We start from the raw sequence: 15609 nt of genomic DNA on the forward strand, positions 1-15609 counted from the left end.
AAATAAATACTTCGAAATAATTCTTGTTGAAAATGAAGACTTTTTCATATAAAAACATTCTTATATTCCTCCTTGAGAAGTTACTCCTTTAAAAGGGCAAGTAAAAAAATTAAATTTTTTTTTCAAATTTTGGATATATATTAGAAAAATTTAACGGACATTTTTCACTGTAAAAAAACATTTATTAATATTAACATTTATTAAAAAAATAAGAACTTAATGTTTATCTCCCCTTTAAAGGAGTGTAACTCGTCAGGAAGAATATAAAAATATATGAAAAACTCCCCTCAATTTTCAATAAAGAATCAACTTCTATTCATACTTATTTAGAAACACCCTGTATATCTACTAAGTATATCTGTAAGCATATACACTAAGTATTTCAACTATAGGTATACATATATCTACTTGTAGTTCATAAGTCATCAACGATTGTCCACGATTCAAGTGCATCAATGTCATATACAACTATGAACTACCGTGAACTATGAACCGCATTATGCATTCGTTTACGATATCGTGTGGTTATTCAATAAAGATGAAATTAAAAGCACTACCGATGGATATTACGATCTTTTGATTCCTGAAATACCGTCCTTCGAAACTTGTTTCATGTTCCACTCGCATGCAACCGAATTACGCAATACGGGAAAGTAACAAACGGCAAAAATATGCGCGATGCGCCGGGGCGAGAAGTAAAAGGAGATTCACCAAGCGATTTTAGGTTGGATGTTTGGTTCATTTGCGAAGTATATCTCAAAGTAGGGAAGAGATAAAATGGGAACGAGCTATTAGTGCTAATCAAGTAAATACTGATCTAAAGAAATCAATAAAAAGAATAATATTATTAAATGATATAAAGAGAAGAATAATATAATAAAATAAATAAATAAGAATAATATAATAATATAATAATATAATAGAATAATAAAATAACTTCAAGAAAAATCTGTGCAGCATTAACAAGCTAAAAATCAATAACATTCTCCTATATAGTTACTGTAGTAGAATATGTATAAACAGTTTAGATTAGAATAATCGATACGTTAGAAGTAACAACAAACAGGGAATTGGTGAAAACAAAGAAATGAAGAACAATTGAAGAACAATAAAAAATTATTTTTATTTGACTTATACAATTATGGTGAAATAATTCAGTTTTCTATGCGCCGAGAAATTATGTATCCAAGTTTGTTACTTCGCAGGATTTGTGCTTTCATTTTTAAGTCTAGTGTTCTTTTTCTCCTCTTTCTCTTTCTATTTATCTATTCTCATTTGCTATTCTGGCATGCGATTATTTTCTCACGCGTGCATATTATTGCAGTTCGCAGCATAGATAGAAGAAATAATTGGACCGCAACTCGTGTAGGGCGTAGCAAACAAGGAGGGAACAATGTCATTAACAAATAACGCCCAAGATTTTTATTGCACGATTAACATTGCAATAAACGCCAAGCATTTATAAAACTATAGAAACCATTTAGATCATATATTGATTGTATATTCAATGAGAATATTTTTCAGCGTTTCGCTATAAAAAACTGTTCTCATGTGATCAATTTGTATTCAATTTCCACGAATCCGAGCTGGTCAAAAACATGCAGTGATTCGTTTCAGAAACCACACCACGTGGCGTAAATAATCGGGTTCCATCTGATTATATCTTTCCCACTTTGCCTGAATAGACATAGCCTTCTTTTTCCATATCAAGTTCTCCTGATGTTGGTTATCGCATTCTAGAAAGAGTTATCCGACTATGTAACTTACCAAAAGGCTAGGTAGATCTAGTCATTTTTTTTTTTTTTACGTTCATACACGATCGAGTTTAATTCAAAGTAACGGTTAAAAGAGAATGCCTGCAAGAACGTGGTCATTAAATCGTGATGACACAATAATAGGATTAACGATAAGATAAGCGATAAATCCAATCAGCTGTGTATTAATGATAAAATTACACGAGTTCTAAAATTCCAATATCCGTGACCTCAAATCCCTACTCCTACAAATTGATCACAAAAGCTTATATTTTGGAAAATAGGTAGAACACAAATCGACACTCCGCGCATTCCATAAAATTTATTACAATAAACATTGTTGCAATAAATTTATTATCATAAATGTCCTTTGAAACTTATAAGGGATTGAAAAAGAGATATTTATTATTGCTGCTGATTTCGCACTCTTACAAACAATCGTCGTGCAATTTGCTCGAGGTGCAACAATGCGCGGATGAGTTACATTTATGAAAAAGAATATATGATCGAATTATACTCATAATAGATAAATCGGCGATCAGCTGTGAAGTTTGTTTTTCACGGGAGAGATAAGGCGCGCGCTTCCTCCGAACGTTTCTCCCTCACGAACAATTTCGCAAAGCAATAAAGAGCTCTCCTACCGTTTTAGGATCCGTTTTCCTCGATAGTTTCACGTACTCGGTGCGTTCATCGCGATTATTAAAATCTTAACGTGTTTCCCGTATGTATAAAATGGCAAAATGGCGTGTCCCAGTAATCCCCCCTCCCAGCCCATCCCCCCTATTTTTCTCTACGCAGCGCATATACGGCTCGCAGGCCGGTCCAGTATTTCAGTTATATATCTCACGTACGTAGTTCGTCATGAACGTAACTACGGATTGAAGTTGGCATGGCCAACTTCACTCCAAACCACGCGCGCGCGCGCGCGGGCGCGTCACTCATCGCGCGCCTGAAGATCCTTTATTGTGAGCGATGATGCGAGAATCGCTAATGATAATGCAATCCACAGAAATAGACACGCAAATATTTCATGATGATACAATTTATAATTCCGAGAAGTTATCAATGTGACGGACGGCACCGCCAATCGCAGGTGTCGAACCTCGTGCGAATTCACGAGTTCCATTTTTTTTTGACGCAATATTATTGGAAGTTCTGTTCGAGCTTGCACTTTTTGCACTCGGATTTCTCTCTTTTCAATATCCGAATATGTATTTATTTTTGGAGATTTCAGGTAACGCGAAAAAACCTCAAGTCTTCAGATCGATTCTTTTCAGCTGAACTTCTTGCACCATTCGTCATTTCTCTTTTTTTCTTCCAGCTTGAATGTAAAAAAGGAAAAACAACCCGTGCAAGAAATTTAGTTGAAAAGAATAGGCCTTCTCACAAAGTAGGACGATTGGAAAACATTTTTGTTCGGCGTACGCGAAACTCGTGTTCTTCTTGACTCGCAACGCAAATCCTGCGAACCCGGATCTCGTTTCCGAGAAAGATAGAAGACGAGCATGGAAAAATGGAGTCATGTTTTTCATGCTCGCCGTCCCGAAACCGTTGACGTCACTGTACGAAGTATTCTCTCACGCCCGTATTTCGCGCACGCGATACAGGCGACGCAATACGGCGATTTCATCGGAAGCGAGTTGCGTAGGAAGATGAACGCCACGACGACTGATCAACGTGGCCGTTGGGCGGAAAACAGAAGGCACGCCACGGTGAGCCGTCGCATCTCGTGACACTCGGTTCGCGTGAAAAATGGCGACGAAACCTCAAGGCGTCTCGAGGACATCTCGGGACGAGAAAAGAAGTCCCTCATAGAAGGCTCCAAGGGGTTAGGGTGTCGGCGGATGCGGAGGCGTGTCGCGCGTCACACCGCACACGTCGTCGTCGCGAGCCGTCCCGGAGTGCCGCTTCCGCACCGGAAATGGAACCTCGAGACGGGATGGCGAAAGAATCCCAAGGAAACTGAAGAGTCCCTCACCGGAAAGAAGCAGCGACGAAGGACGTTCCGCGAGGATGCTCGAAACGAGAGAAGCATAGCCGGGACGCTCAGCACGATTGCCTGGTGCTCCGCAAGTTACTTGTCGAGAACGCGCATGCGCGAACGCATGCGCGATGCCTCCTCACGGCACACACGGCTCTACGGTCAACAAAACGGGATGTTTTGTCACCTTCGAATCTAGCGATTTTCTCAACATTCTTGTTTTTTTTTTTTTATTTTCAGTCAGATAAAATACATGATATGAAAAAATATAATGCATGCAAATATAATGCGTGCATGTTTAATAATGGACATATTATGGACTTTCAATAAAGTTGTTATATATTGATAATGATTTACAATAAAATTATTGAGATGTAATTGATTTTTAATATTATTATTATTTTATTTGTAATAAGCAGCTTCTGGAAGTCAAGGTGAAAATTACAAAACGAATTAGTGAATTCACTAAAATATTTATAATTTCATTGGTCAATTTATGCAGTGAATTTGTTCACTTTTGTAATTTTCACCTTGTTTCGATATATATAATCGACCTTCACAAAACGGTGCTTTAAAAGAGATCTGAATATTCTCACAGTTGCAAACTTCAAGAGATTAAAAAGTTATGAAGACGAGGGAGCTTCGTTATAACGCGATTTACTTTTTTATTTTTTCGTTATAACAGGAATCACTTTATTGTTATAGGAAAAAGTTATATTCAATAAACGCGTCAGCCTCGTGAATTCCAGGTCTTTCTTTACAGTTTCCCGAACAGAGAAGTCTCTGAAAAAGCTGACTCGATGCGTCAGCGCGCGCATCTCCTTCGCGCGGCTTTCCGAACTTTTCGCGACGATGATCCGCGAGTTCCGGTATCGTAACAACTTGCCGTTTCTTCGTTCGCCATGGTGATTGTTGGAACCGCGAAAGTTTCCGTTCGCGCTTCATTACAACGTATTCTCTGGCTTATTAATAACGCGTGAACGAAGGACGAAGTTCATGACTGCCCAGTAATCGCACAAAGCCCTCGCGCCACGAGGCGCAAAGAGGCAAAACGTAATCCACCATGAAGACGTTTTCCGTTACTCGCTCCGTTGTCCGCCGGGTGATTAACCGGTAAAAAATATTCCTAGGGCGAAAAAGTCGCACAAAGCGACCAAGGACCTCTCGCAGGTTCAAACATTAGGAACAGAAGTACAGATTTTTGTATAAATATCCCGAAATACAGTAACTGTATAGTAAGCTTTACTCCGAAAACACGATAGATGTAGTAGGAAATTTCAAGCCTTAAGAAATTGATCAATCACAGTCGAATATGAGAAAAATAATCGACTATGATTGGTCAATTTCTTGAGGCTTAAGAAGGCTGCACCTATTGTGTTTGCGGAGTTAAACAGATATTAACTAATTACAGTCAGATGTGAAAAGAATAATCAACTACAAATAATTAATTTCTTACAGGTTAAGACCCAAAGCTTAAGTAATGATTTATTATAAGAAGTCCATTCATTACACCTAATTGTGTTTTGGGACACATAATGCATAAAAAAATCAATCCTGAGTCTTTTATTTCATGAAAAAGAAGGGAATGAACTTTGATTAATTCATTTTTTGATTAATTCATTTTTTGATTATGCAAGACTCTCTGTACTCTCATCCTAAGCCACTGTCATCACTAAGCTTTAGTCTTAAGCCTCCAAGAAACTGATCATAGTTGATTGCTCTTTTGACATTCGACTGATCAATTCCTTAAAGCTTAAGGTTTACTACACCAACTATCTGTATCTCGGGTCTTAAGAGAAATATCAATCTCACAACGTTCTGCGAGTCTCTGTTCCTCCAGTTTGTCCGTTTTGTCGACGGATCGTCGTATACGCGTAACGAGTTCGATTTATTTTAAATTACAAAACAGCTTCCAATGCAGCGAAATGACGTGTCAATGAATAACTTATAATTAAATGCAATTTAAATAAGAAAAATATTAATGAGATGACCAAGAAATTTCTTTTAATTTGCCTATACAGTACAGATCGTTCCAACAATATTATAGCAACATTTACAATGTTCCAGCAATATTGCGGTAATATCGCAAAGTTATTGTAATATTACTGGAATGACCTGTGCTGTATAGTATGAATGTCGCTGATTGAAACGATCAGAGTAAGGGCTGATCGCACAGAGCAAATGAAATCAGTTCTGACTGTTCTGAGGCTCTCTGTGAATTCTCTAGGATTAATCCGAGTGTCACCCCAAGTGCGCCCTGCGTGCAGCCGCCTCTGTCACGGATCGCACTACTTTTCCATCGCATCCCACCCGGGCGCGCCGTGTGTACGGGCTGGTGGTCGCTGATTGGCGAACGACGATCGCCGGGTGCGCGACGGGGGCATCGCGACACGAAGCGGGACCCTCTCGACGACTGGGCGCATCTATCAATGCGCAATCGCATCGGAGCTGTAGACGAAGTCGGGGAGGTCTGCCGAGACGAGGAATAAACACGGTGGCTGGTCCGCGCACAGGCACACGGGCATCGGGCATCAGCGAGAAGCGGGCGGCGGAGGGAGTCGAGCGAGAAAGAGAGAGAAAGAGAGAGAGAGAGAGAGAGGGGAGACATAGTGGGAGAAAGCGAGAAAGAGGGAGAAAGCGAGAGAGAGAGAGAGAGAGAGAGAGAGAGAGAACGGGTGATACGGTCCGTGCGTGCGAACGAGAGAGGGAGTGAGAAAGACGTGAGCGAGATAGAGCGAACGAGTAGGCCAGCGAGACGATCACGATGCACGGAGGCGAGCACAAGCGGCCAGGGGCACAGGGCTGAGGGCTGAGGGCTCGACGGGGCCTCGAGTTACGTTCACGGGCCGGCCGCGACGCAGCCAGCGAGCGATGGAGCAGCCCAAGACTCCGGCGTCCCGGCTATTCAACACGACCTGCATCGAGAACAAGGACGACCTGGAAGAGGTAACATAAATATTTGAAATAGTCACTGGGTACGTATCGGGTGCGAGGGCCTCCGCCATTGTTGCGACGGTCGCGCACGTTGGCGAACGCGCGGCGCCACTTGCGAAAATCCACTTTTTCGCGCGACGTTCGAATCTGTGAAATCATCCTCGGGAGAATAAGGATGATTTCCATTCCTACCCTTCTCTCTTTATTCCGCTGTCTCTACGATTTTTGTTTCCCTTCCTCGTGTTTCGTCAAGCAACTCCGTGATACGTGATTTTTTTTAATTGCTCCGGAAGCTTTTCAATGCTTTCCAGTAAGAAACACTTGACAGAGGATGCTTTTCCAATCAGAAAATGAGTGCCTTCTTTGGTGACACGAATCGTCACAAGTATCATTCTGTTTTTGTCACATATGAATGTAAAAAAAGATAAAACAGTACTTGTGTCGCTAAATGGAAAGCACCTAGTGAATTTCATTATATCATTATTTGCCAATGTTAAACAAAGATGAAATGATACAACTGTGTCGTATTATTGGTATTTTCTTGCAAAAGACACAGTGTAACACAGTGATCATTTCATTTTTGTTTAACATAGACTGTTTTTTAGCAAGAGACACAGATAACACAATATAATATAATGAATATATTTTTATTGTTTGCCAATATTAAATAAAGATGAAATAATCATTGTGCATTACATTGTCTCTTGACAAACAACAAAGTTGTGGTAATTCACTGTATTACCCTGGATCACTTTTTCTATTTGATATCCAATTGATACATATGTCTATCTTTGCTAATCACTTGCTAATATCAAGAAAGTTAGAATGATGTTTATGTCGACTAATAAATGGACTTGTGTTACTAATTGAAAGAATCCAGGGATATAATAATTTATTGTATTACACTGTGTCATCTGTGTTTCTTGTTAGAAACCATCTGGAGTATCTCCTCTTGTGTGCTCAAAGATATTTGCACTTTAAAATATGAAATCAAAATTTATTCAATCTTCTTGCGTATTTTTTTTCTATTTAGAGTCAACGAAATTGAGTGATACAATATCTTTTCAGAAATTGGAGAGATGTCATTCGACGTTGCAAAATTTGGTCACGGGACTCTCGGAGAAGGAAGCCCACGACACACTGAACAATGCAGTATGCAAGGACAAGACACACGAGGAAGTTTCCCTGGGTTTACTAGTGATCATCTTGACAGAACCGCAGAATGCTGCAAAGAGTTACAGAGACTTGACATTGATCACACGAGATGGTCTAGGCATTGTGTTGCTTCATCTGAATCAACTAGTACTGGATAAATATTTGAGATTAAATGACGTTACCAGGAGCCAGTTATTGTGGTTGCTAAGGGAAATGATAAGGACTAGTGTAACTAATGTGGATAATCTTTGTTTGACTTTGTTGAGGCATGCGGCAGGCGGGGATATTTCCCCAAAGAACTTATTCCTAGTTGACGCCCTCTTAGATATTTTTCAAGAAAATCGAACGTGGTTGGATAAATTTTCTTTTTTAGTAGCATCAATTGTGTACACGTATTTACGGTTAATAGAAGACCACAATGCACCTCATTTGGCTGGTTTAAGGCAAAAGGAAGTGACCTTCACAACATCTCTGATAAAGGAACGAATGGCAGACTGCCTAGCTATTGGAAGGTATACATACTAAGGCGATTAGAAAACTTAAAATAATGAATAATATTGACATAAATTAAAGTAATTAAAGTAATTATTTATATATATATTTTTCAGAGATTTGGTTCGTTTACTACAGAACGTCGCGAGAATACCGGAATTTGAAGCACTCTGGAAGGATATATTACTCAATCCGAAATCTCTCTGTCCAAATTTTAACGGTGTTCTTCAATTATTACAAACTAGAACCTCCAGAAGATTTCTACAATCTCGTTTGACGCCGGAAATGGAAAGGAAACTCGTGTTTCTGACGAGTAATGTCCGTTTTGGCAATCATAAGCGTTATCAGGATTGGTTTCAGAGGCAATATTTGGCAACACCTGAATCTCAATCGTTAAGATGTGATCTAATTCGCTTTATCGTTGGAGTCATACATCCCACGAACGAACTTCTGTGTTCTGACATTATTCCGCGATGGGCAGTAATAGGCTGGTTATTCACAACGTGCACTTCCACCGTGGCTGCCAGTAATGCAAAGCTGGCTCTGTTCTATGATTGGCTGTTTTTCGATCCTGATAAAGACAATATCATGAATATTGAACCTGCAATCCTTGTTATGCACAATTCAATGAGGTCTCATCCACCTGTCACTGCCACACTTCTAGATTTTTTATGCAGGGTGAGTTGCACTCATTTCATTTCACTGGAAAATTCTAAGTATTGAAATAAAGTTGATTCTAAATAATAAGTAGAATTTATATATATATTTAAAGATATTTATTCTGAATAATAAAACAAAATATGATTTACAGATAATACCAAACTTCTATCCTGCGCTAACGGAGAAAGTCAGAAACGGCATATTTTCGTCATTGCGACAAATTTTGGAAAAACGCGTTTTGCCTAGCCTATATCCGTTATTTGATAGTCCGAAACTCGATCGAGAATTAAGAAGTAAAATACGGGAAACTTTTAAGGAATTTTGTCTACCACCAAATACAGAAATGCCTGGTAAAATTATTAATATATAATATATAAACGTTATATTATCATATTAACATCTTATCATATAAAAAAGTACTTCAAATAGAAAACAATTTTCAGTATATAATTTCTTTAATTAAAAGAAATTTGAATTGTCTATCATTGGTTCACAAAAAGATTTCATTATTTTCATTTATGATGAAAGTAATGAAAGTAGATCCGAGAATTGTTAGAAATAAATTATTTGCGTCATGAATAAACAACTTGAATAAATCCATGAGATAGTGCCCTTTGAAACCAAATACAGAATATTGATGTGAAATAAGATTTATTTATTCACATATCTTAGCTAAATTAATCAACTTGAATAAAGTTTAAACAAAAAAAATACATTATCTTATAATCTTTATACTAGATACTAAATACATCTACTTGCTGATTACTTAACTGATTTTGACATTTTATAAATAATGTGCTAACTTGTCAATTTGAGAAGAATTTTAATTTATTAAAATTGCATTCATTGTAAAGTTGAATAGCTCTTTTTTGACAAATATTTGACAGTTATTTTAGCATTTATAATCAAAAATTCTTGAAAATCAGTTATAATTAAATTAAATTAATGTAGTTTTATAGACAAGATTTATTGTCTTGATTATCAAAAATTTATCTACAATTAAGAATACATTGTAGTGTTTTTAATATCATCTTTAATATCACATTTCTGAAATTCATGACTCAAAATATATAACAAAAGTAACGTGAAGTTAAAAAGTTATTTTTTGAGTTTTTATTCCAAGCACTAATTTTCGAGAGCACAAGTTTATAAAGGTTAATCATTTGCTGTTTAGATTATCACTTGCTACGTAACCATTACTATTATTGCACGCACAGATTCATGGTCATGTGATCATTAATCATTATACGTCATTTAAAGAATCTTAGATCCTTATATCTCAACTGAGATATAAGGTCAGTTGTGGTTGGCTTTTGTGTTACAAAACTATTGCTTGAAGTAAAAGTCTGTAAATAACTTTTTTATTTCAGTTTTCTTGTTATAGTAATTTCAGTCATGAATTTCAACATTGATTTTGATGTCACATTCGATTATCAAGTCTTTCAAAAAAATTTATATTTTCCATTATACATTACATATTAACATACATTTCTGAATGAAAGTTTATTGGAAATAGGTTAAAGTCAGATTTCCATAGAATTTATTTCTTGATGTTAGAACTATATTAACTCGGTTAAATTGAAATAATATTTCGAAAGAAGAGGATTTTGAAACAATAATGTCAGTATTAATAAATATAAGGATATGCGATCTCCATTAATCGATCTCTGAATCAATCTTGAATCGGATTGATTGAAATTGATCTACTAAAAAATCGGAGCTGAATAAATCGATCTATTGGAGATTGATTCAATTAAAATTTTTTTTAGCATCCCAATAGATGTCGAATCGATGTTAATTTGATGATTTTAGCGTCAAATCGGTATTGATTTCATTGTCATTTCTCACTGAAATTATATAAATTCAACAAAAACAATTAAAACACGATTTTGATTTGCTTCTGAGTAAAATAATTTTAATTTAAAAATCTAGATTTAAATTAACATGGGCTAACATCTAGGTCCTTATTCTTGAAAAGAATGGCATACAAAAAACTAGGGACATACAATGTACATAACATATACTATAGTATTTTTCTAGTTTTTCGTATGCGATACTTTCCGAGGCCCTATTTTGCAAAAAGATCGATCTTTTAGATTTTTAGAAGATCGAATCGATATCGCACATTCCTAGTCAGTATCATTGTGCAAGTATTATACATATAATAAAAAGATTGTGTATTATATATAATGATAATATAATGATACTTAAATCTAGTAGAGACTTTGAAAACATCTTAAATATAAAATCTTGTGTTCATGGTGAACAGAGAAAAAATTGACCAATTGCATTAGCTAAATTATTCAAGTTTTATGTGATTTGTTAATTCTTTCTCCAATTTTTAACATCATAGACACAAGACTTAAGGAAAAAATACTATATCTGAGATTTTTATTCGAATTGTGCTAGTTTTAGTAATCTTTTACTGAACGAAGAGCTTTCAAACAAGTTTTTTTCATAAAAAATGATAGAAATTAAAAAGGGTATTAAAAAATTATATTAAGAAATAGTATGTATTTGAAAATACATTAAATATTCAGAAAATCTTCCAGTTTTCAGATATATAATCGTGCCATACAAATAGCAAGCTGATTATTTGTTGTCATTTTGATTTCAATATGATATATTAAAGATTATTTAACATTAAAATGACAAGTAACATCAACTTGCTATCTGGATAGTAATGAATTGTGACATATGTATTACCATGATATATTACGCGCGATCTATTTTCTAAAAGTTTTCTACGACAAATCTGACGATTCACTTTCAGCTTTCAATACATTTATCGCTTACTAACTTTTTACATCATGTCCTTAAGCAGGTAATAAGGTTCTGAAATATTCAGGTAAAATGGAAGAGCTCAACAAGGAGCACAATCCAGGGACTGTAATAGAAAATACCACAAATTCTACCGTGGAGAACAACCACGTGGCACAAGATCCAGAACCAGCATTCAGTGATGAAGAAGAGGAGTCTCCTCTCAGGTTAACTATCCATTGCATATATTAATACAATATTTATTTACATTTAGTATACTAATCTTTAGTATACTAATCTTTTCGATATGGAAGGATCATAGACTAAAATTTTATTATTTATTTTATTTTTATTTCATCTTATGATTCATCAATATATTCGTTATGGTCGTGAAACAACAATAAAAAACATGAGACTTAATTATAACTTTGACCGCAGTGATTGTGACTGTAGTTGTTGATTATTCTTTGATCATGACGAATCTATTTTTTGCACTGAAAAAAAATTAAACTTCGTATTACAAACATAATCTTTGATTAAACGAATTTATTTGTATTTTAGAATAGTGACGAAAGTGGAAGAGGAAGAAGACGAGGAGGATGTACCATTGTCTGCTGTAAAATTGAAAAATGATCAAAAGAATGCGAACTGCGTCGTGAAGAAGGAGGATATTACATCGCATTTACGTCTCATATTGGAGCCGGAAGAGTTGAGAACTAGTATAGAAATATTGCATACAGAAACCGACAATGAGTCGAGATGCCAAGCGATGGAAAGGATAGTACAAATGGTCGTGGAAGACGAAATAGATGCAGAGACGATACCCGCGTTAGCGTCCTGCATATCAACTATCTTATCGCCGCAGATCACGGCGCAGATTTTTCCGTCGGATAATCTAAATGAAGAAGTATTGGCTGATAGTATAAGCACACCGTTATTTGTTATGTTTCGAAACCAGTTTCAATTATGCAAAGAAGAAGATAATAGACGAAAGCTTTTGGCCAGGGTGCTAGCGGAAATACAATCAGTTCAATCTAAGATAGGTTATCTCCTTCTTTATTTCTTAAAAGTTTGGGGCAGAGAAGAAGAGAAAAGAGAAGGCGAACCAAGGTTAGACGAAAAATATGAATATGAACTATTAAACAGAAAAAAAATTTAACTTTTGAATTGTTATATTTCAGTAATGTTCTGAACGATGTCAAAGCATCAGTATATAAAGACTTCTGCGCGCAGCGAGAAAAAAAATTGGACGTTTGTCTGGTGTCAGATTTAAAGGTATGAATTTTGTATATAAATATAAACATCATACTCCAAACGATATTTAAATATATTGTTTGCTTTTATTGCAGCTTTGTCACGAAGATAACATATTCATGTTATGTTATCTCGTGCCTGACGTATACACAGGGTTTCAAAATGTCGCCGTTGGAAATGTTCAACTGTTGCATCTTGTCGTGTCCACTGTGGATTCGTGCCAGTTACAGGATTTAGTTTGTCAAATAATGCAAGGCCATCTAAAGATGTTGAAGAAGGAATCATTCACCACGCTATTAACAGCCAGCTTAAATTGGGAGACATTCGAGCAGTACTGTTTCTGGCAACTCATATTCGCACACGATTTTCCCATTGATTACGTACTGCCAGTTTTGCCGAAATTACAATTTCGTAATCACGCGGAGGCACTTACTTCAATCTTGTTTATGCTTAAGCAAGAAAAGTGAGTAAAATAATTGCTGATTATTAGAAAAATTATTGTAGAACAATTCGATATATGGACTTCATATTTGACTAATGCATTATAGGCCAACGTTGGATCTTCTACGACAATTACTCGCCCGACAAAGCGTTGATGGCGATATGTTTGTTGTGGCAGCGCTACGTTACTGGTGTCGCGATTACGAAGAGAAACTCGGCGAGTTGCTTGCGAATCTACTTAGCATCCGTTATCCTGCGACCAGTCCGAACAAACGGAAACGTTCTGGAGCCAAACAGAATCAACAATCTGCTGGTCCACCTACCGGTGAACAAGTTCTCGGTCATTTGGATCAATTACGTCAACACTGTATGTCCTCTGCGGAATTACAGTTATATCACTCGGAAGGAATGCAAAGGGCATTACAGCAGGCGCAGGCGGCGAGTAGTGATTCACTGAGGAAAAGTTACGGCGATCTCTTTGCGCTTGCAGAAGTCAATGAAGAGAACGAACCGCCACCACCGAGTAGTTCCGCGAGAAAACACACTACTGCTTCCTCTGGAGGTGGTGGTGCCAGTGGTAAGGGTGGCCATAGGAAAACTGGTGCTAACACAAGAGAAAGATCCAATTTGAAGAGACCACTTCCACGATATCATATTGATAGTACCTCTAGTAGCGAGGTAAGAGTTTTAGAAATAATATTTATGTAAATCATATGTGAATATAATTATATATGTCATATACAATCTCACACACACATTCACACACACACACACACACACACACACACAAAATTATTTATTATTATTGAAAAATTGATTTTTCTTATCGTTCACAGGAAGAAGAAATCGTGAATCCAAAGCAAGCGAAAAAAAGGAAAAAGATCAATCCAGTGGGCTCGGACAGCGACTGACCACCCAGTGTCTTCATATGTCACATGGACCACGTCACGTGTGTGCAGCAAGCTAAACTAGCCTTAAGAATAGTAAGATAATATGATATATATGTACATATATATAACATTGATATATTTATATATATATACATATAAATCTATTTAGCGCAACTTTGTAAATAGAATGTATGCTAATGATGAACGCGGAGAGGTATACATATATAGGGAAGTAAAACCTTTAATATGTTTCATATATATACATGTTGCTCAGAGCAACAGCAAAATTGCCAGACTCTGATTGTTATTGTTAAAACATTTTGTTGAAAATTAAAAATCGATGTGTGGGAACTAATCGTAAATACGATCTTGTTTTAAACCGTTTTTATATTGACAGATACTAGTTAATGATATTTAATGATATTGACGAATGAATGAACTCATAAGACCAAGCGTCAATTAATCTGCAACTAATGCAAATTATGCATTAGGCTACCGCTAATATCTGTCAAAAGTTATTAAAAAGCAGGACATTTTAGAATTACTAAAGATTCTTGTTTTTTTTTATTATAGTCATTAAATTATGATGTTGGATAAGAAATCGTGAATTTTTTTGGTAATATACATCAGAAAGGTTTCTTGTATGCATATTTGACAGCATATGGAGAAATGAAAGCCATGTGATGTAAGGCACTTTTATGATTTCAAGAAATAAAAAAATTTTTTGATGTTAACAAAGACTTACATCACTATTGTTTCCATCTCTCTCTATATGTAGATTATACCTTCTTTTTAATTTTTTTAAATTAATAATGATGAAATCTTGATCAATTGTCATCGCATGTGTAACATGCAATTATAAATGTTAAAACAATCATAATACATTTTTGCATTTATTGATGCATAAAAATGATGAAAGTGTATATTTTCGATATCATTATCTATATACAGGGCGTGTCTATAAAGTTTTTCCTCACTTTCCATATTTCGAAAATGATTTAAAATTATGAAACATCGCAAAATATATGTTCGAGGACTATTCTTTTAAAAAGATTGAGAGGTTGTCCTCTTCTTCCTCTGAAGGGGGTACTACTATTACTAGCACAGTAGGAACATTTGAAAGAGTTTAATGTTAAGAGTTATTAATTTGATGAATGGAAACTTGCATTCTTTCGTTTTACGAAAAATTTATAAAAACTTTTTTTACTTACTCGACATATACAAATTTGGTTCCAACGTTTGCAAACACCCTGTACATGTAATATGCATATATATATATATATATATA

General features: G+C 35.9%; 1 protein-coding gene across 3 annotated transcripts; it reads left to right on the top strand.

The window, feature by feature from the left end:
* Positions 1–6182: 6182 nt before the first annotated feature.
* On the top strand, positions 6183–15007 carry LOC108690838 (integrator complex subunit 3). Of its 3 annotated transcripts, none has more exons than XM_018198352.1 (10): positions 6183–6681; positions 7738–8336; positions 8433–8994; positions 9128–9326; positions 11798–11963; positions 12298–12846; positions 12918–13011; positions 13086–13453; positions 13539–14109; positions 14268–15007. In XM_018198352.1, the coding sequence occupies exons 1-10, from the start codon at positions 6607–6609 to the stop codon at positions 14340–14342; spliced, it is 3258 nt and encodes a 1085-aa protein (XP_018053841.1). In that variant the 5' UTR covers positions 6183–6606; the 3' UTR covers positions 14343–15007. The 3 variants fall into 3 exon arrangements, with proteins under 3 accessions (XP_018053841.1, XP_018053847.1, XP_018053853.1); XM_018198358.1 differs by having other exon boundaries at positions 11801–11963; XM_018198364.1 differs by having other exon boundaries at positions 11825–11963.
* The last annotated feature ends 602 nt before the right edge of the window (positions 15008–15609 follow it).

This window comes from Atta colombica, unplaced genomic scaffold (genome assembly GCF_001594045.1).
Source record: "Atta colombica isolate Treedump-2 unplaced genomic scaffold, Acol1.0 scaffold105, whole genome shotgun sequence".
Classification (NCBI taxonomy): Eukaryota; Metazoa; Arthropoda; class Insecta; order Hymenoptera; family Formicidae; genus Atta; species Atta colombica.

Coding starts and splice junctions, on each gene's coding strand:
- LOC108690838 (XM_018198352.1), top strand. CDS start 6,607: ATGGAGCAGCCCAAGACTCCGGCGTCCCGGCTATTCAACACGACCTGC. Junction 8,995..9,127: donor TTCTAGATTTTTTATGCAGG/GTGAGTTGCACT, acceptor TATGATTTACAG/ATAATACCAAACTTCTATCC. Junction 11,964..12,297: donor GAAGAGGAGTCTCCTCTCAG/GTTAACTATCCA, acceptor TTTGTATTTTAG/AATAGTGACGAAAGTGGAAG.